General features: G+C 54.0%; 1 protein-coding gene across 3 annotated transcripts in view; it reads right to left on the reverse strand.

The window, feature by feature from the left end:
• Nucleotides 1-1,863: 1,863 nt before the first annotated feature.
• The window catches only part of MYT1L (myelin transcription factor 1 like), a 134,819-nt gene continuing 115,333 nt past the window's right edge, over nucleotides 1,864-21,349 (reverse strand). For 2 of the 3 annotated variants that reach the window (XM_061168841.1, XM_061168840.1), the window contains exons 18-21: nucleotides 13,475-13,566; nucleotides 5,460-5,563; nucleotides 2,324-2,467; nucleotides 1,864-2,004 (exon numbers count right to left, since the gene is read on the reverse strand). In XM_061168841.1, coding sequence (XP_061024824.1) covers nucleotides 1,864-2,004; nucleotides 2,324-2,467; nucleotides 5,460-5,563; nucleotides 13,475-13,566 — 481 coding nt within the window. Of the gene's footprint in view, nucleotides 2,005-2,311; nucleotides 2,468-5,453; nucleotides 5,564-13,474; nucleotides 13,567-21,349 lie in introns of those variants that run through there. The other variant, XM_061168842.1, reaches the window with a different exon arrangement.

Raw genomic sequence — 21,349 nt, forward strand, 5'->3', positions numbered from 1 at the left:
ACATATATTTATACATATATATATATATACCGAGGTTGAGTATTGTATCAGAGTATTTGCTGTGAGGTCCCTGTAATCTCCCTTAGCATCATCGGGTCAGCCGGGAGGCCTCTTCAGATTCCTCCAGGGTCAGTGTCACGAGGCTACTGACACGGGAATTGCACACCTCCGTACGGATATATAGGACAAGGTAAGTGCAAATAGTCGACTGGCACGTGTGGGGGCAATGACCCTGTAAGTCCTGTTCTGCTAAAAATATTTTTATTTTTTATTTTTACAAAACCCATCTTTTTTTTTTTTCATAACAAAATTTTAAGTACTTTTGTACTTCCTGCATAACATCAAGACGTGGAAGGAAGAATGCTATTACATGTAAATCAAGTCAACGGCAATCGGAAAACATGACACACGTCGTCCCAGGGACGAGCGAGCAGGGGAGAGCGCAGTCGTGGAAAGCGGTCCTTATGCATCACGTAGTGCAGTCGTCGGGTAAAACAATCAGTCTCCGGGGTGCAAATGAGTCTAAGATGATCTAGTGTAAAGCAAAAACGTGCTGAAGCATATTTAGTTACTCTCAACATCTGATTGCATTCATTCTTAGAGAAGGTCACGACAGGTCAAACAAGGCTACGCAAACGTTCTATGGTCAGCTGGTCTCCAGCGGACGGGACGGGACAGTGGGGCACACTTGTCCTGACTCTGAATAGGACCCGGGCTTATTCAAAGTCAGCATGGGGCGAGGGCACTTCTCGGAGCTGCTGGCCCACGCAGGCCAGCAGACAGATCAGCCCAGTCACTCGAGGACTCACAAATCACGTGCCTTCATCCCCCATACGTGAAATCAGGACAGCAACAACAACAGTAAGAATAATTCTTTTTAAGGTGGAAGGGGAAATAAATAGTCTTAAATGATCTTTGAGCGTAAATGAAAACACACAGATTCTGTTAGACAGTTCAGAGGGGCACGGAACTCTTGGGGAGGTAAGAGAAGTTTGTTCCAAAGGGTACTGAGAATGGAAGAGGAAGTCTTCGGGTCATCCACCTCTAATAGGCCCCTGTCTTAACTGAAGGTCCCATAGTCACACCATGTAATTAATGCTCAGGAGTTAGTTTAAAAAGTGCTGTTTAAGCTGCTTTGAATCTTCTGCCAAGTTTCCATGGCTTGATGCTGTCTTACAATAAATTACTTATCATCTCATTTCTTACAGTTAATCCATATGCCATTTCCTTGGAATGCAAAAAACCTCATTTATTGCCCCACCATACACCATCCTCCTAAAACAAACAAACAAAAAAATCACATAATATTTCCAAGCATTGTTCAAAAATAAAGCATTTGTTTTTTGCAACCAATTCTTGCTATGAAACAATATGCACACGAAATGTTTTTCTTAAATTCCGTAAAATCCTCCAACATGAGGCAAAATGATAACATCTAAAAAGTGGCTGCAGGACCACCAAATGATCATTCAAAGCTGTTTTTGTTTTTTGTCCATTTCAGTTCAAAATACTAAAACATTTAATCACTAAAGCATTAAAAAGAATTTACACTCTATTTATTTTGATCGGCTTACCTCTTCAGAAATATATATACCCTCAAATGTGCATACATTAGCAGCTATAAACATTACATGGCATATCACACTATGTCAGCTTATATGAAAACGTACAAAAATGTGAATGTATTCCAAAACTATTCTGCAGGTACTATCTTTAAAGCAAGACATAAAATCATTATGAAGTCTTGTAAGCATAACACTGTTTCAAACAGAAATAAATATATAACACTTTCTGGTAAATTACAGCAGCAAAAAACAAGAGGCATCCTTTTTTTAAGCAAGATTCCATCACTACAGCAGCTGTTCAGACCTGAATTCCTCTCACAGCCTGCTTTATATTTTCCAGTAGAGCTTTATTTTCTGGGCTCTGATAACGATCTTGATTTGTATACATGTCCGTCAAAGTAGTCACGTATGCATCAAAATTTTGTTCATTGATTGGATCCTACGAGATATTAAATAGTAGTTCATATGCAACTTTTAGTTTCTTAATAGGATATTCACATCAGCATAAAATAGTATCATAGCATAACGCCACTGTCCTTATCATAGTTAAACGGCCTTTTCAGAGTGACTTAATCTTAGGGGATTTACCGGTTCAGCCCCACCAGAGTCTCTAGCAATGAACGTTATGGTTTGGGGGAGGTAACCGCAAACATCCAAAGTTCGAAGAACGGTGAAAATAGAAAAGAAAAAGCCATCTACTCTAGGATGCGCACTGCACGAGGCCTCCGGCGGCCTGCTCCGTGCGCTCAGTCACTTACCATGTGCGGGAGCTGGATGTTGGCGAGGCTGTGGATCAGGGACTGGCTCAGGCTGGCGAGCTCGTGGAGGAGGGACTCGTTCTGTTGCTCTATCACCTTGTTCTCCTCCTCGATCGTCTTCAGGCTGCTCTCCATGGTGGTGATCTGAAACGCACAGACGCGTGGGACATGTAACACGAGCCGGCCTGGGGGGCACGCGCCCGCTCCCGCAGGGAGAGGCCTCAGCTCCTGATGCGGAGGAAGAACCCCTCCGCTTAAATCAAGAGGCTTCCACGTGCAGGATAGGTCATTTTCAGGGTCCTTGTCTTGTGTGCTTTGAGTCATCACACTTGAGCACGTGGCAACTGGACTCTAAGGGCTTGTCTTTCTGAAAAGGGATGCATGCGTTAGGGTGGGCTAGGCTCCTGGGCTGTGTCGACGTTCACTCAATTTTTTAAAAAGTTCTGCTTGCCATTGTGCATAGAGGATCACATGACAACTGTGTCCTTGTCCCACCCTGGCCTTTCCAGCTGGCGTGATGGGATTATTTATTTGGATTAGTATCTTATGCAGTGCGGCAGCTAATACGTCTTCTTTTTAGCCTGAATTTAATTCTGCACAGATAAGTCTTGAAATATTGATTTATTTGTGAGGCACGTCACTGCCCTCTCCTTAGGGTCGAGGCAGGTGTCTCTACCGGCATGTATGACATCTCTGCATCCCTCCATCGGATAAAGGTCTACCATGGCTTCCTGGGCAGCCTCTTCCTTCCTCTAATATTCCAGAGAGAATTTAACAGTTGCTGTGGCGCCTTCTGGCCTCCACCTGCCACCAGACAACCAGCACTTACTACCCGGCCAGGCAGGAGAGCTGCCCCCATCTGCATGGGCTGCAGGGACACAGTCGTGGACGCGAATAGGCAGCTTGGATGCTGTAGTGAAGGCTGGTTACATGGGTACGGGTGCTCCTGGCAGCCACAGAGTGTGTGCCAGGCTCTGTGGGTCCCCTGCACCTGTGCAGCTTGGCAGCCGCAGGCCAGCATCATAGGGGATGCGTAGAAACGAGACACAATTGCCAGACGTGCACCGAGCTCAGAGCCTTCGCGCCTTCACACTGCAACCACTGAGTGCCCCGAATCACCTGAATCTCTGCTTCATAAACTCTAAACTCTGATGTCTCGGGTGGGGTTTCCCTGCTCGTAGCCGGGGGAGGGCTGGGCGCGCAGCTGGCTCTGTGCCCCGGGCCTTGGCTCACGGTCTTCCGCCTCGGGGATGGGGAGCGTTCTCCCCTCCCTGCCACTGGCAGCATGTCCTCCGACTAAGTGTTTGAGGGACATCTCGTTTCCTGCAGTGCAGGGAGGAGGGCGCTAGGATGGCATGTGCGTGTTTATACGAAATCTAGACCTGGCTCAGGATAAAGATAAGATTTATAAGAGACAAACATAGAGCTTAGCAATCACTGATTTGATGATATGAAAAAAAAATGTAATTCTTCATACTGTTCTGAGCATTTTGCTTTATTATTTTTTATTTTTTTGGCCATGCTGGGCGCCTTGTGGGATCTTAGTTCCCCAACCAGGGATCGAACCCCTGCCCCCTGCAGTGGAAGTGCAGAGTCCTAACTACTGGACCACCAGGGAAGTCCCCAGTTCTGAGCATTTTCGATGGAGAGACCGTGAACTCTGTCCAGGCTCTGGACCTGGGACCCTGCGAGGACCCTGGTCTCCCTCAGTTTCTGCAGTTGTAAGATGAGAGAGGTGTGGGTCAGACTGACCATTCAGTGCCTTTGAAGCAGCAGAATCAGAATCTATTTGTACACTGAAGGCTCACTGGAGCCCTCAGGTAACACAGGTAAGAGGGGGGCTCTGACAGCTGGGGCTTGGGCTCCAGGGCTATCAGGCGCGGTGACCGTCGCTCCCTAACCATCCCAGCGGCCGTGCTACGGGGCTTCTGGGGGCCATGCACGCGCCCTGTGTGGCCAGGATGTGCGGCCTGGAGAGCTCTGTCTTCACCTCCAGTCACTGGACAAAACACAGCAGCACGGTCTTCTCCTTCCCGGTGTCGCTGACCCGGCTGGAGGCGAAGGATACCAGAAAGCCCAGCGGCAGGGCCTCCACCCTCCCCGCTGCGGTTTTGGATTAAAGGTAAGGAAAACCCTTGCCTGTCTCAGGCACGCCTTTGGCTGCAGCACAGCCGGAGGTGAGGCCATGGTCAGCAGCTGGGCTGGTGTCCAAACAAGTGGACAGAAGGCCAGGCAGAGAACCTCAGCCTCACATCCGCCCGAGGGCACGAAAGGGTAGCCCTGGAGTCCCTGTGGTGACCCTGGTGGGGGCATAGCTGGAGGGTCCCCCTCCCTGGAGAGGCTGTGCCCTCGGGGACGGGGACCAGCAGGGACCTGTCCCTGCCCCCTAAGCCCATGGGCAAGAATCCCAGTAAGGCTGTGGTGCCCCGAGGGGATGGCTGGGGAGGGGCAGGTCCAGGCCACAGAGGGCGTGGGTTCGAACAGGACAGGAGTCCCTGGCCTCGCCCGTGAGTGGCTGCAGTGCTTCCCCATTCCCAGAGCCTCCGGAGCCGGGGCGGGGAAGGCCTGTGGAGAGCCAAACGGGGTGCGCTGGGCCCACTGCTCTGCGGCCCTGGCTGAGCCGCTGCAGATCTCAGGTGCAGCAGGAGTTGTGGGCACTTACCATGTGGACCGCTGTGGGCACCTGGGCTATAGGACCAAAGCCCCTGGGATGGGGCATCTAGTAGGTGCTCAATAAAGGCTCCACCCCTCCCCTCCCAGCAGGCTCGTGAGGCCACAGATAGCAGCGGCCCCCGGGAACCCGAGGAACAAGCTCCCTGTTTCCCGAGTGATGACCTTAGGGTCTTTGCATCCCCGGGGGGGAAAGAGCTCACCCGCTGCAGGAACAGCGCTCCTCGGGACCGGCTACTCATAGCCACGTGTCATTAAAAATACCAACACAAGAGGGAAAACTAGTCGGCCGGCGGCCCCTCTGTCACAGCAAGTTTTGCCACTGAAATGATCTCAGCAGAAGACCGAGAAAAAAGGTGAATAAATAAAGGGAAAACTGGGCAAAGAAAAAGGCAATGACGCCACCCCTCGTCTCCCCGGCATCAGCGCAGGTGACGGCTCGATTGAGGGCCTCAGAAACTGTTACCTGAGTTCTGAGCTTGATCATGTCGGCTTCCATCTGGGAGTTGGATTCGTTCAGCTCCTTGATTTCTTCATCCAGCTGCTTGATCTCCTCATCGTTCTCTATGCCTGTAAGGGCGGAGGGGAGGGGGTTAGAGACACTGCACCTGGAAACACTACAGGTAGAACCCGGAGGTGTCGTTCTTTCTAGATTTGGAACCAAATTTGCTGGGAGAGTATACTCTTGAATTAAAAAATATAGTCACAGTTTGTGTGTCTTCTATCCCCACTGCCATCCTCCTTACAATTAAGGCACCTAAAAACAGAAAAATTCAACTGGTGGGACACAGGCCCCCCAAACTGAAAGGCTCCACCTCCCTGGGACGATTAACCAGAGCCTCAGGGTGTGACCCTCCGACTCCAGCCGAAACCATCTTTGTCCTGGACATGGATTTACCCGGTGCAGCCCATGAATTGTCTCCTCTGTTTATTCTCTGTCTCTGCCTGCATCTCTGTCTCTCTCCCTCTCTCTTTCTCCCCCATCACTCTGGGAAGGAGCCTGCTGACAGATCTGAAAATGAGGCCAACAGGGTTCCTGCCCTCCCCAAGCCTAGATTTTGGGTAGGAAAACTGATAACAGACCGGTAGCCAAAAACCCGACTCGGTGGGTGCTGAGGTAGCCGTCCCCTGCGGGAAGGTGAGGGGGCAGTGACAGACTTCAGGCGGGTGGTCACAGAGGCTCTTTGAATATTGACAGCTAACTAATAAACACGTCCCCCCGCCTGAATGGCCAGGGTGTGAAGCTTGGCTGGGCCGCGTCCCGGGGGAGAGGGGCTGTGCAGCCGCCGGCCGGGGCCCTGGCTCGGCTGCAGGGGCGATCGTTAGGGTTTACAAGGGGCGTTTCCGAGGCCGGCTCGCTTGGCTGGCTGCTGGCAACCTGGCCTCGCCAGCGTCAGAAAGACCCCGATCCTTCCGGTGTTTGACACGGGTATCGCACGGTTGAGTGTCCTTAGGGGAAGAGCAGAAACCCGGCAAATGCAGGTACGGGACGACCACACCCGTCACTCGCACGGCACCTGGAGGAGCTTGGGGGGCCGCTGTCCAGTTCTGTAGAGAGAGGGGTCCAGTCTGCCTGGGACGGAAGGCCCCAGAAACCTGGAATGCTGCAGACCCTCCATGGAGGGTTCCTCCCCTCCCAGGCGTCGAGAAGACAAAGCAAAGAGAGACTGGGGGTCTGAGTCTTAGCTGCTGTTTTCAGTGAAATGGAAAAAAAAAAAAAAGATTCACAGGAGTAAAGCATCTTCCTGCAAAGAATCACATTTCTTCCACGGCATGATGTTTCCTCATAAAAGCAGTCAGGAGGAACGTGTCATCGTGTTCAATTTAATTTCCCCTTTAATAATCCTTCCTTCTGAGTCGTTTCTCCCCATGGATCTGTCTTAGGTGTGAAGCGAGGCTCACGGACGAGCTGGTCTTGAGCACCTGCCCAAGTCTTCCCTCTTCCCCCTGCTGTGCTCCCACCGTCACCCAGGGGACCGGGGGCGGGGGGGACCTTAACCAGAGCGATGGCTCTCTCGTCCATGACCCCTGATCAGCCTCTTAGGTCCTCAAGGTGCTTCTCTGCCAGCATCTTACAGGGTCCAGAACATCAACAGCAAAGTCTTCCTTTTTATCAAATGCACCTGAAAAGCAGGTCAAGGATATAATAAAAAATACTGCCAGGAAGGAAACGAGGTTCACCCTTTCTCAGGTGTAGTCTGCTATTCCCCCACTTTTTATATGTGACCAGGTCTTCATGGCAATCTCTCAAAATTAGGGGTTAGGATTGACTGAGTTAGGGTAAATAAAAAACCTGACACACGGGAGGTCTCCATCAAGGCTGTGGCCAACGTAATTATTCTTCCGTAGTTGAAGTTCAGGTACAGCTCAAGATAAGAATGCATAAAAATAATCAAGAGAAGTGCATAAGAATCCTGATTTGTAAACCAACTAAATCATGAGTCAGTTTATCATTTAACGAGGATTCGCTACACATTCCTTTAAATTGCTAGTCTTCCAACCGCTCCGAAGCGTTTGTGTAAACTGAACCCTTGGGCTGTGAGGGTTGTCAGATTTTCCAAGTGAATTTCTGTTAAGATTTCTGGGCAAGCTCTTCATGTCATATTTCTTCAGCTTTTTAGGTTTGAACAATTTAAAACTTTCTCTTTTTCCAGGTGTGTTTTGCAGTTTCTGTTGAAGACCAGCCATGTGAAGAGAGGGTTATCACATTTTTCTAAGCAGCACAGAAGATCTTCCTCTGTTCTCGGACCCTGAGGTCCGGCTGCCTTTTAAGATTTCCTGATCTTTGTTTGGATTCAGGCTCTTTTTGAAGCCACTGTTACAGGTTCTAATGTTCTGCCGTGCGGGCGCTTGCTGAGAGAGGGGGCACGTCTCCCCAAGGCCCCTTAGGCAGTGGCTCTGAGCCTCTCTGTAGTGTAAGAATACATTGTGCAAAGGAAACGCATTGGTTAATATAGGAGCAGTCTTCTCTCACATATTAAATAAAACATCTAATTTTTACTTGCATATGACACTGAAAGTGTCAAAGAGCAGACATGACTGCGTGTCATGAAGGTAACTCCTGCCAGAGTCTGTATATGAGGCTGGGGTAGCTCTTCCTGGGGAACTACCTCTTGTGCACCCCCAGAGCTATTTGATCAAGAGATTTGATTTTGGATAATCATGATAGGAAGGGTGAAAAATGTGCTACGCAACTGCCTGTTTCCAACACCGAGATTTCATGTTTCCCTTGAGAAGTGAGTGGAATTGTAAGCAAAACAATCCATTTCAGGGTTGGCGGTTTGAAGGTCACTACACTATTATAAAACCCAGAGAACGGTGGGAAAGAATAGCACGCCTCGAATTTCCAATTAAATCACCTTAATTCGCTTGTCAGGACCACTCCATCAGTGGTACCTAATATACAGTGAAGCATATAAAATACACCATCATGTCAGCATCTTTGTCTTGAGGCTAGATTCCAGCAAATGGAAACCTAGAAGAATTTTGATAAAATTATGAGACAAGAATGTGGTCTTTCTGGAATATAGGTGAAATCTTGGGAGCCCATTTCACTGGTTTGAATTTTCATGGAAGAGTTTCCAACAATTATTATGTTCTGTTTAACTTTTGTGGAAAACCAACGTCTAAGCAGGGGACAGAGATCACGTTACCGGGAGATTTCCTGAAGTCTGGCGGCGTTGCTTTTCTTTTCTTTTCTTTTTTTTTTTTTAACATCTTTACTGGATTATAATTGCTTTACAATGTTGTGTTAGTTTCTGCTGTACAACAAAGTGAATCAGCTATACGTATACATATATCCCCTCCCTCTTGAGCCTCCCTCCCACCCTCCCCATCCCACCCCTCCAGGTCGTCACAAAGCACCGAGCTGGCAGCATTCCTGAACTGCCTTGATGAGAGGTTTTAGAAGTCTGGGGTTTAGAGCTGGGTTTTGAAACATGACAGACCTGGAATCTGAATCCGTATCTTGCTACTTAAGAGTCCTGTGATGAGTACTTCCCTTAATTCCTAGAAACCTCAAATCCCTCCATTTAAAAAGGTCCCTATCTGTCACACTGGCTGTAAGAAATAAGCCAACTATATAAGATACCTGACCTATAGCGAGACTCGCCAAACAGGGGCCAAAGAAAAATGTTAAATGCTGCGTTGTCTGAGCAGCCCGACAGCCCCGGGGTGTCTGCAGGCTCACCTCTGCTCTGGCCGGAAAGTAGCACAAATTGCTTTTGTCCTGCTGACCCAGTACATGTGAGTTGAGAAACAGTTAAAAGAAAAGAAAAAATACTGCATGTGGTCTAGTGCAGTGGGCTTCGATACTTGTTGAATTAAAGACTTTAAAAAAGACACACCTCTCCCTCACAAGTCCGAAATTGCCATCTGATGGTTTTGACTGTGACTTTAGTTGCCAAAAATTCATATATTTCTAGAAAATTGTATGTTGCAGAGTGCTTTCAGTATACTTTCATCAAAGCCTTGGACTGAGTGTTTAATTCATGGAAAAAATCTACTGTGTAAACTAAGTGGCAAATCAGGCTTCATTATCAAAACAATCTGCAGATCAGATCAACCTTCCAACAGAGGTCACCACAAATCCAATAAAAGCACTAGCCAGGGCCCCCATGATGACCTTTCCGTCTCTAAATTTTATTCTAGGAGATGAATGAGTGGATGGATGGATGGATGGATGGGTGGGTGGATGGATGGATGGGTGGGTGGGTGGATGGATGGATGGGTGGGTGGATGGATGGGTGGATGGATGAAGATGTGAGTTTTTGCCTGGATGAACTAAGGAGCACAGGCTGCAGCACCATTCCCTCCTGAAGCTCTTGGCCCTGCCCTCCTGCCCTCTGCCCTCCTGCCCTCTGCCCTCCTGCCCTCTGCCCTCCTGCCCTCTTGGGAGTGCCCTCAGGAGCCCAGCATTCGTGAGTGGTTCCTCGTTAAGTGCCTGCACGTGTGTGAGTCCAGGACTCGGGAGCAGCCTTTCTTCCGTGACGCTGGGGAAGCTGGGGAAGAGCTGGCAGATGACAGATGGGTTTTCAGACTGTCGGATTCTAGTGAGTCAGGTGGAATTCGAGGGTCTGGAATGAAAGCCATCCATGTGGACGTGCCCCCAGGTCACCGTTGAGAGCCCCAGGGCACAAGTGCCTGGCTGCGAAGCCCACTTCTGGAGAGGAAAGAGCGCCAGGTAGGCTCAGAGACTTGGCCCCTCTGCGCGGGGCCCTGGCTGCAGGTGTGCCCATCCAGGTCGCCTGGCACTGCTTTCACCTCTTTACCGCTTTGAGTTTCCTTTTCTTTCTAGGTAAAGGGGAGCGTCAGTACCCATGCTTGGGGCTGCTGGGAATATAAATAAATAAGTGCATGATATCCCCGGACAGAGCTGCAGGCAGGGGAGGGGGCCTTCCCTCAGCTCACCATCCCAGACAGTAGATGAGAAGAGCAGAAAAACGTTATTTCTTTTCCTTCTCTCCTGAAGGCTTGGCCAAAACCAAAAACCAAAAAAACAAAACCCCGTAGCCGCCTGCAGCCCAACTCCGGGCAGAGATGCTCACAGGCCTGGAGTGACCACGTGCAGAGGGTCCTGGAGGAGACTCCTGATGACTTCGCAGAGCCCGGCTGCTCGGAGAGCCGAGAGCTGACCGACGATGTGGGATCACTCAGGGGAGACACAGGATAGTGAGAGTCTTTGTGGGGAGAGACGGGCACAGACTCTTCTCTAAACTTCCGAAAGAAAAAGAAGGAACCTTGGATTTTAGAGCCGGAAGGAAACCTCAGAGACTTTTAGATGCACTCCTTCCTCTTCAGATACACACTCAGAAAAAGCTGGATCCCGGGACAGGAGCGGCCCGGCCCGAGTCAGCCCTAGGGCTTCAGGTGGTCCCCTGGCCGCGGTGCTCAGTCACCGTTAAGAAGACATATTGCACATGGAGGGTGAGTGACCTCGGGTAAGGTCTGCACTCAGGATGTTCAAGAGATGAGAGGGTGAGAGATGGTCTCTGCCTCACACAGAGTGAGGGCCCCGCCTTTGACCGTGAAGGTCGGGCACAGCTGCAGGGGGCAGTGACCGCTGAGCTCCCGTCCCCCAAAGAGCAGAAGTGAATTTCCCACAGTCCTGCCCTTTGGTCAGACACACACAGGGATGAGGCCATTTATCCACGGAATGACGTGTGCTCTGGATTTACTAAGAAGTGCCCTGATCTTGGCAGAAAAGGTGCTCCGACAGGTGAGAAGTGAGGGGACCGCCAGCCCTGGGCTCCAGCATAGACTGGGCTTGGGAAGACCTGGGTTTGACCCTCTTCTGCTGCTTCATCTCCAGCTGACCTGGGCTTCCCAGGGTCCTCGTCTGTGGACAAGCAAGTGACAGAACCTACAGCAGGAAGAAACATTCCGAAGCCTAAAATCAGGAAGCTGAGCTCAGATGCAGAGAGGTGGGTTAATGGCGACCCCGTGGGTGACCCCACTGACCAGGGTGGAGCCGAGAGCCGGGTGCCCAGTCTGGATGAAGGCTGGGGTTGGTTCCTCTCCCAGAGGGCATGAGTCCTTTCTGGTTAACAGCTGTGACTGGCGGTTACAGAAGGATTCTGAATGTTGGATGCCCCCATGAGAGATGCCAGCCCGGGGGACTCCCCGCTCTCCCCGGCCGTCCCGCCCGCTGGGAAGCCTCCTCCTCTGGGTCTGCAGACCCGCCCTCTCCATGTCTCTCCCTGCTGTGTCTGCACTGCCCTCCGTCTATCCGGAGTCCTACGCTGGCGCAGACTCGCATCAGTTTGCCAAAGGATTTTTGCTTTAGCCCCGGGGATGTTTTGCGGGTGAAATGTCGCGCTAAATATTTTGGAAAGAGCTCAGGGGACACTGTTTTCTTTCTGGCAACGCGTCCTGCCCCTCGATGGCTGAGTGAGAAGTGACATTGGTGACCCTGGCGTCTCCGATGGGCTCCTCACGCTGGCGGGTGCGTCTGAGAACTTCCGTCTAACTGGTGCCCGCCCCCCATCTCCAGCCCCTGAGCTGCCTTGAGCAGAGGTGGGGCTCACGGGACTTGAGCCTTCAGGTGGAAGCGCCGTGGCCCTGACTGTCTTCCTGGTAAACGATGGGGGGCAGGGTGAGGCACGTTTCCTGCTGAACCCCTCGTGCTGTCCTCAGGACCGAGAATGAGTGTCCGGTGAGCCATGGAGGCCTCAGGGCAGCGGCCGGGCCCCAGGCGTCGCCAGGCTAGGAGCGCATCAGGGCTGGGTCCTCGTCTGCGTGGATCCTGGGTGCGGGGCAGCCCGGGAAGCGGAGGAGGAGGGGTCGGCTCCATCTGCCACCCAGTCCTGGGGCCCGAGCTACCTGCAGTGGGTCCAGGCCTCCAGCATGGGGGTGACCCGTGTTTCTCGGCACTTGGTTCCTTTGGGGAGCACGGAGCTCGAGAGGCGCCTTGCCTGGCTTCAGCGCTTTCACCGTAGGCCCTGCTCTGCCCGAGCCCCGTCCCTCACAAAGTCCCCCGAGGGGCTGGGAGGGGAGGCTCTCACAGGCCACTCTGCTGAGTGACCACAATTGCACTGGTCTCCGTACGCGTGAGTTCTGTCCTCCCAAGTCACTGCAAACACTGCACTAGGGACCGCTGGACCTCAGCTCCCAGGGACACACGCGATCATGCCCCCGCGAGCCTCTGGTGGCAATACGGCCATCAGCGCATCAGCGTGTGTGTTTCTGTGAAAAACACGTCCTCATTTAACGTGCGTACTGATTCATTAACACCGGAGTCTCGGCCAGCAGCCTGTCTGAAGCCGGTTTCCTCCCTAAGGCGTGTCACGGCCCCCTTATGCCCAGGACACCAGACGGCACCCCTGCCCTGCTCTGGGGGCCTTTTCAACAGTGGCGTCTCCAACGGGAAAACACAAAAATTCAACAAACGCAGCACCCCACAGACCGTGAAGAGGACCCTCATTTATGGCTGAGCCACAGGGAGAAGGCAGAGAGGATGGGCCTCGCGGGAAAGTGGCTGGAGAGTCAGGCTCTCCTCCCCTCCCCGTGGCCCTGAAAGCACCACGGGCGCTGGTCTGGGGTCACGAACTGACTGTAGCAAGCAGGCGAGCTCGCAGACACGGACCCGGGGCCCCGAGGTCGGGCTGGGACGGGCTCCGAGGCCCGCGCCCCCCACGTGCGCTCTGCCCGCATCTTTGCGCGCCTCCTGCGGCGGGCCAGGGAGCGTCTGGAAGGAGGGCTGCGCAGACAGACGGACGCAGCTCACGCCCCAGAGTGAGGGTGAGGGAGACAGCCGTGGGCTGCATGTGGCCCGAGGGCCCCTGACCCAGCGCCCGGCGCGGAGGGCCGTGGGGAGGCCGCCTCCCCCGGGTGGACCGGCTTTGCCCGGGCGGGAGTGACCGCTGCCCCCTCCCGAAGGGACGAGGCTGTGCCTGGGCTCCGCTGGGGCCGCGAGGACGGCCAGGCTGTGGCCGTGTCCCCGACGCGGTGGGTGGGGGGTGCGCGCTGGGCGCACGCAGTTACCATTGCTGGCCCGCTGCCGGATGGTCAGCATCTGCTCTCCCGACAGCTTCGCCTTCTTCATGGCCGACGTGGCCCGCGGGCATCCCGACAAGCTGGGGACGAGACGGGAGGTGGAGTTAGTCTCACGTTCAGGGGGCCCCCGGGCCTGCAGGGAAAAGTGCCGTGGGCTGCAGGTCCCCACGTCACCCGACTGGGCTGGTTGCCGGCAAAGGGCCGCCTGCAGATAGGGAACCAGAGCGGAAGGTGGGCAGGGCCGGTCGTGCCCACAGGCAGGTGTCTGTGGATGGTGGACTTCGGGGCAGATACGCAGCACAGGGCCGCAGTGTGGCCTGGGGCGAGGTCTGACCGCTGTGGCTCAGGCGGGAGGGAGATGAGCCCTCTGAGGGCCCCTGGGACTTTGAGGGAGAGACTATCTTGCTTTAAAAAACTTCCTTATTGGGACTTCCCTGGCGGTCCAGTGGATAGGGCTCCTCGCTTCCACGGCAGGGGGCTCGGGTTCGGTCCCTGGTCGAGGAACTAAGATCCCACAGGCCATGCTGCGCGGCCAAAAGTAGATAAAAATATAAAAAACTTCCTTATTATGGAAAGTCTCAAACTTACAGAAGGGTTGGATTCAAAACTTAACGTCAAACGTGCAAAAGCAGAAGGGGGCAGAGCGATGAGCTACCAGCAAGCCTCACATCCTGACTCACCAGGGCCCCCGCCGGAGTCGTCAGGGAGAAGCCCCCAGACAGAGCCTCAGCGTCAGGGTGCCACCTGAGCGTCTGAAACGCGTGCCAACACCCTCACCTGTCGGGGTCCACACGCCCCCATCCGCCTCCTAACCTCGTGAACGGTCGTCCGCCCGGTCCGCGTGTGCTCTGCGTCCTGAGCTGGGACCTGGTCTGAGCAGCGTCTCTGCAGGACGCCTCCCTCCCTCTTTCTTGCTTTCTGGGTCCATGTTGAGGACAGCCACCTGAGCACCTTCCACGGGGGCCAAGCCTGGGCCTCCGCACCCCTCGCCCGCCACCTGGCTACGACCTCAAGGGGCCACACTGGAGGGCCCTGCTGCACCGTTGTCAGGGTCCCTCTGGCGCTTCACACGCAGGTGAAATGTAAACCAGTGTATATGTACAGCATTTTACGTATATTCATACTACGTGTATCATTTTGTATTTCGTCTGCATTTTCAGGGCTAGATGGACCCTGTCCTTAGAGAGTGACACTTACGCGACCACTAAGCAACATCCATGGGACATCTGCGTTTATACAGGGAGACCTTCTGAACGTCTCTTCAGATACATTTTCTAATACTTTTTCTGATGGGGATTTTAGCAGGTGTTTTGGGGGAGGACACCTTCGTACAACAAATGTTTTCACGAGGAAGTTCCGAGGTGCTGGTTCGAGGAGACGTTTGCGTCTGGCAACTGTGCAGGACTCTCCCCGAGAGGCCGAGTGACCGCCGTGCCCGCTGCTCTTCCCAGAGCCTCAGCGGGCCCTGCGCTCGCTCACGGAGCTTCTAGATTTACAGGGGGAGGAAGGGGCAGTGGGACGTCACCCCAGAGGGTGACACAGCATCCTGTTAGCGCTCACTGGGGCCATCACCCCTGAGGCCTGCTGCTCGGAGGCCAGCACGTCGCCAGGTGTGCCCAGGGGCTCCGGGATGCTTGTAGATTGGAAGCTGTGCACAGCGCGTGACTGCCCGCCCCGATTCTCCCGCATGAACAGAAGTGGGAGAGGGAGCTACAGGACAGAGTGAGGGCGGAAAGTAACGAGAAGGAAGCCCAGTCACGCAGAAGCCAGCGGAGGGAGGGACTCGGGTGTCTCCACGCATCCATCACCAGGCTGGCGGGGCCCAAACCCGGATGCGCAGCAGCAGGATGGCCTGGAAACAGTTTAAAACACAGACTCCTGGACCCACGTTGAGGGTCAGAACCAGATTTCAGTCTCCAGTTGCTTCTCCTAGCTTCCAGTTAAGTGAACTGCCAGCCGAGAATGACAAATAACGGTGTCCTTCAGCCAGAGCTGGGAACTAAATTAGGAGACACAGACAGGCCCACAGAAGGATGTGTTCTGTGCAAACACGCCTGCACCGTGTTCCTCCCATTCCGATCCAGTGACTGCATCCCAGCCTGGGTCAAATTTGGAAGTGTCCGGAGCAGGCCGGGCGCCGGTGCCGGGTGGCGGGTGCCCGGCGAGGGCGCAGTGCCATCTAGTGGCGGCCCGAGCCAACCGCACCGGGTGCCCCGGGTCTGCGCTGGTCCAGGATCTCAGGGCAAAGTCCGCTGCCCGAGTCCTGCCAGGGAGCGACCCCGGGGGGGATCTCGGTGTGGTGAGAGGAGAGTCCTGAAGCGGAGACCCAGCGGCCCTTATGGAGACGCTTCTAATTAAAACCAGGTTCCAGGCAGCAAAGAGTTAACCCGTGTCTGCACCAGCACCCACCTCTGGGGCCCCAGACGTCTGGCCCAGGCTCCACCAGGAATTCCTGGGAGGCTCCAGGCAGACACTGCCCAGGGCTTCAGAAAGGGACAGAGGAGACGGAGGCCCAGCGTTTTATGAGGACATCCCCCCAAGTGGCACTTCCTTCAGGAGAACATCACCCCTGAAAATAGCTCAATAAGTAAAAATTTCTGGGAGGGGGGTGGTTAGAAAGACTCGGGGCCGTGCAGTTGTCCCCTGGGAGGAAAGTAAGAAATTCGAGAGCGCGTGGGGTGTCTTGCTCTGTTGTTTGTTCACGGCCCAGAGTGGCTGGGAATCGAGAATAAAGGACCCCGATGTGAAAGGCCCCTGTGACTCAGTCTCTCTCCCAAGAAGTGCGGGTGGGCTGTTATGTACCTTGTTTTTTTCACTATTTACGATTTCACCATTGATGTTAGAATCCTCTAGTAAGGACGTGGTACCTCCCTGTACAGCACAGATTCCTATGCTAATGCCACCCTCTGTATCGTAACACTGTGGACGTGTCACCAGCTGGTTCCTGGTGACGGGCACTGCACTACTGTTACCATCTGCGTCGTAACACTGGGGACTCTCGGGGGCGGGCACTGCAGGCAGACGCTGAGTGAGGGAACCGGCGTTAACACCAAGGGCACACGTCACACTCACCGGAGCAGCCAATTTGGAATTTGCTTCCTGAGACCACGGGGGATGTGCTGGGGGCACAGGGTGTCCTCTGACCCCCATGGAATTTCTGCCCCCAGATTATTTGTCTGAACTGCTCCCATCTCAGTGCGAAGGGGTGTCCTTGTGGTTCCTTCTCAGCCCAAGATGTGGATTTGGAGTTTATCCCCCCGCAACGTTCTGAGTTTCTCCAAAAACATATTTGGTGTCGAAAGCATGCCCTGAGCCGTGGAGGGAGGGAAGCGTTGGGGCAGGAGCCTCTGTGCCCACCTGGGGCTTGGGACAGATGGGGGTCTCCCAGTCACAGGTGTTAATTTGCAGGGGCTGTGGGTCAGACAGGAGAGTAGCAGGCTTTGCAATCGCTTTGTTTCTCCTGCTTGATTCCCCTCCGTCCATGCATTTTGATGGCATTATGGAGGAATGAGGCTTTTGTGAGCGTCTGGGTCCCAGCTGGTGGGTATCACAGGGTCGCTGGGGTCTCTCCCCGCAGCAGATGGGGGACTGAGTGACTCACGCGCTCCTGCTAGGGTTGCTCATACACTTCTGACCCCCCTTCTTGCCTGGAATTACTGCTGAGCCCGAGGGCGCTCAGTACCACTGCTGGGCAGGTGAAAGCAGGTATGGAGTCAGACAACCTACAGGGATGGCATTTCAGAGGGTCTTTCTTCAGGTGTTCTTTTCCTGACAGTGTTGTGACCGACACTGCTGAATCGAGGAGGCTCCAAAGTTCATCTCTTGGGCGAGTGTCCCTCTGGTGTGGCTGAGAATGACGTTTGTTTATGACAGCGAGGCTGGTACTTCCTGCGGGGAGGCCTGGGTGCTGGGGAGGGGTGGTCCTGCAGTCCCAGGAAGCCCCCAGGCTTCTCCTGTGGCCGTTCCTCTGGGGGCAGCTTGGCCGATGGGGCACCTTCCCTTCACTGCACTGGTTACTCGCGAGGTCTTTCTCAAAACCCAGAAACCCAAGATCTTCTCAAAACTCAAAACTCTCAAGCTCCCAAAAACTCAAGACTTTTGGTCCTGGAGGTTTTTCTGGTTTCCTTCTTTGATCATTTTCTTTCTTCCATTTTCTCTCTTCTCTCTACTTTTTCACAAACTTCTAGTTGTTGGTTATTAAATCACATGAATTGTTTCTCTATTTTTAAAAGATTATCTTCTTTTCTCACCTCTTTATAATTTAAGGGAGAGTTCCTCAGCTTTGTATTCTAACTTTCTATGTGGATTTTTATGTCTTACTTACCTTTTTTTTTTTTTAAAGAGATCTTTCTTGTTCTCTGAATGTTTTTTGAATTATGAATGTAATAACTTATAATATTCTTTCTATCCTCCTTTTCTGTCTGATGACAAATCACAGCTTTTTTTTTAAAGTCTTCTCCTTCCAGAAATGTCTGTTTTCTCTGAGCTTTTTTTCCTTTTCTGTCATCTTCTAAGTGTGTTTATTTTGCTTTCTGTCCTGTTACCTGGCTCATCCCTTAAATAGCTGGAAATCCTAGGCTGTTCATTCCCATTCTCCAGACATCACACCTTTCTCTGGGACCTGCTGGTTTCGGGGGTGGAGAACCCCCTGTCTGTATGGGCTGGAGTGGCCACAGCGGCTCTGAGACAAGCTGGGGGGTGGCGGGGCCTCCATGTTTCACTTAATGCTCCTGAGTCCAGCACAAGGGCCACCCCTGTGTCCAGATGCTCCTGGGGTCCCAGGCCAGAGCTTCCCACTCCACTGGGGTGATGGAGGCATGGGCTGGACATCTAGGGGTCAGGCTGCTTCTTACAGAGACTTTGGACTAGTCCTCTGTTTTCAAGCCTTCTCCGAACCCCCCGCAGAGGGCCCACTGATCTGTGGGTTCCGTGGGATCCGCAGCCCCCCGAGCTCCCCCTTCACCCATGTCCCCCGCCACCCCTTCCTCTCCCGGAGATGCAGGTCTGAGTCATTTGTCCGTCAGCTTTGCAGCTCCCAGGACTTGGTGGACGAGATGGAATTCACTTCTCTTTTAAAAATTTTTTACCGTTTAAAAAGCTTTGTGGGTTTATAAACTGAGAGTAGGTCACTTCCGTAGAGTTTTGAGATTGAGCGGAGATGATTGTGCTCTCAGCCTGTGGCGTCTGACCAGGACTTTCCGTAGAGATGCCCGCTGAGGTCTGGGGTCCACGGGCATTTTGCTGTAATGTGCGTGCTCTTTCCGCCCCTTTCCTAGGGGCCAGTGTGGTAGTCTCTCCCTCCTGGAGTGACGGTGGCCCTGGTAGCCACATCCTAGGCACACCTGGTCCAGGGGACGGAAGCTTAAGTGTTGCCATGACACCCAGGGGAGCATCCTCAAAGACAGACCATCCAGGGACAGAAACAGCCTAGAGACGAAGCTCCCGGGGTGGGTGGGCGTCAGAGGGCAGAGCCACGGGGGATGGAGCCGGGATCCAGGTCAGCCCTGCTGGCCTGGGCCTGGTGACGCGGGACCACACCTAGTGTCCCCACCGCCCTGAGCCCCACTCGTTCTCCTGCCGCATCCTAGCAGATGGCGGGGAACCTGCTTCTCTCTGTGTTTCTCCTTTTGCTTGTCTCTAGGAAGCCCGGGGCTCACATTCCTGTAAATCATTGCTGGGGGCTGATCGTGTCCCCAAAGGAATGCTGACACCTTAACATCCAGAACCTGTGACAGGACCTTATGGGAAATGGGGCCTTTGCAGATGCCGCTGAGTCAAGATGAAGCCGTGCTGGGGTGGAGGGCCTCGTCCCGTGACTGCGTCCTTACGAGAGAGACACAGAGGAAAGCCGGTGACGACGGGGCAGGGACTGGGTTGACACCCAGGACTGCCGTCCCCTCACACCCCTGCCCGTGTCGTGACCCCTGTCTTCCGACGCCAAGAGGATAAATTCTGTTGTTTGAAGCCACCAGTTTGTGGTGTGTGTCAGGCAGCCTAGGAAACTGATCCCATCATACTTGTTAATTAACTTTGGACTCCTAATCCAGGTGTTTTCCCATTTCCTATGACATTTCTATCAGTTTTTGGATATGTGAACATAACTGTTCTGTAAATATGAGTTTCTGCCATGAGCTCAGGCGGCATTGACGCATCGGGGGGTGACAGATGATAACAGAGGAGACACCCCCCGGCACTAAGAGCTCAGGGTAAAGGCTCCACAGCAGAGGGGGACGCGGGGCCCGGCCCCCTGGCCAGTGGTGACAAGTGTGGCCAGGCGTGTCCTCACCCAGCTGGACCCCTGGCTGCGCAGTGGGACTGTTCAGGGCACGTTCCGGGAGGGGGGACCCGGCGTGAGGACGGCAGAGGGGGACCCCAAGGGACACGGGGCCACGGAGCTTTGGGAGGGGAACCGGGCGCAGTGTGTCGGGGCCTGCAGGGCGTCCAGGGTGGGAGCCCCCAGCCCGCGTGGGTCACATTTAAGCTTGTATTAACTGAAATCAAACAACGTTAAGTGTCATGGGGACTGGACGTCAGCCGTGGGCCCGGCAGCCTCGCACATCTGGTGATGACAGAGCAGTCAGCGGGACACGGCGGCCGGTCACGCATTCTGTGCCGGGGGGCGGCATCGGCCTTCAGAGGGGCTGGCGGGAGAGCCCCGGAGTGTGTCATTGGTTCTTCAGAGGAAGCGAGCCTTCTCTGGGGGCTCGGGCAGGTTTTTGGAGACAGAGTCTTCTTGCAAAGGGAATTCGAGGAGGAGAGGGCGACCGTGGCAGACGTGTTAAGCTCACCTTACGTCTAAGACCCTTTAGCACGGGCAGCAAGGACTGGAGTGGCCCCGCTGACTCTCTCAGGGATCTGAGGTCACGGGGGCATTTTCTCCCCATTTCTCTAGAGTCACGGAGGCTCATGACCTGCCGGTGACACCACCCGCGGGGCCAGTGCACAGGGCTCTGGCCTCTTGTGCTATTTGGTTCCCAGGACGTTTCTTCCAACTCCACGCTACTCGGGGGATGAACAGAGGACAAAACGTGTCGGGTCCACGCAGGCCTGGACAGAGCACCTGGGGGGCCGGGGCAGCTCGCAGGGAGGATGCTGCCTTTAGAGGGATGAAGACATGACGGGCTCGGGGCCAGTGCTGCCTCCCAGCAAACCTCGGCAGGAACACACCAACGAAGACAGTCTTAGTGTGAGCGTTTCTCAAACCGTCATGAGGACCAGAGCACGGGGGTCACCAGATGCGTCCAGGGGAACGAGGCCAGGAAGGAGGCGGGGAGGCCCGAGGGGGGGGGGGTCTGTCCCAGCTGCCCGGTCCTCCTGCTCTCAGGGCGTGGAGGGGACGCTCCCTCTGCAGGCTGTGGGCCTGGTGACTCCTCATCCCAGCCTCATCTTTGTGCCCTCATGTCCCTGTGGCCCTAGTGTCTGGACCTCAGGGGTGTGGGGAGGCCTGGCCATGTTGCGGTGCCCCCGAACGCTACGCTGCTGACTGGGTGGGGCTGCACGGCACCCACCGGCTGGGGTCAGTGCAGGGAGCCGTGAGTGGGAACCAGTGTTCCTTAGCTGATGCGTTTTTTCGTTCTTCCTCTTTCTTTCACCACCGGCTTTGCTAGAAGGAGAAGCATGTGCTGCCTTAGAGCTGAAAGCAGAGAAAGGGCTTGTGAGTTTCAAAGTCTCAGTGTTTTGGATCCCAGAGTCAGAAAGAAGTCAGCGCACAGGCTGTGGTTCTGGAAGAATTCATCCTGGCGAGATAAAGATTCCTAGAGAAGGGGAAGGAGAAGAGATGGAGAAGCGAAGAGAGCTGAGGTGCTGGTGGTCCGGAGAGGAGACCCACACCTGGCAAGAGACAGGGCCGCAGCAGAGACCTGG

This window comes from Eubalaena glacialis, chromosome 14 (genome assembly GCF_028564815.1).
Source record: "Eubalaena glacialis isolate mEubGla1 chromosome 14, mEubGla1.1.hap2.+ XY, whole genome shotgun sequence".
Classification (NCBI taxonomy): domain Eukaryota; kingdom Metazoa; phylum Chordata; class Mammalia; order Artiodactyla; family Balaenidae; genus Eubalaena; species Eubalaena glacialis.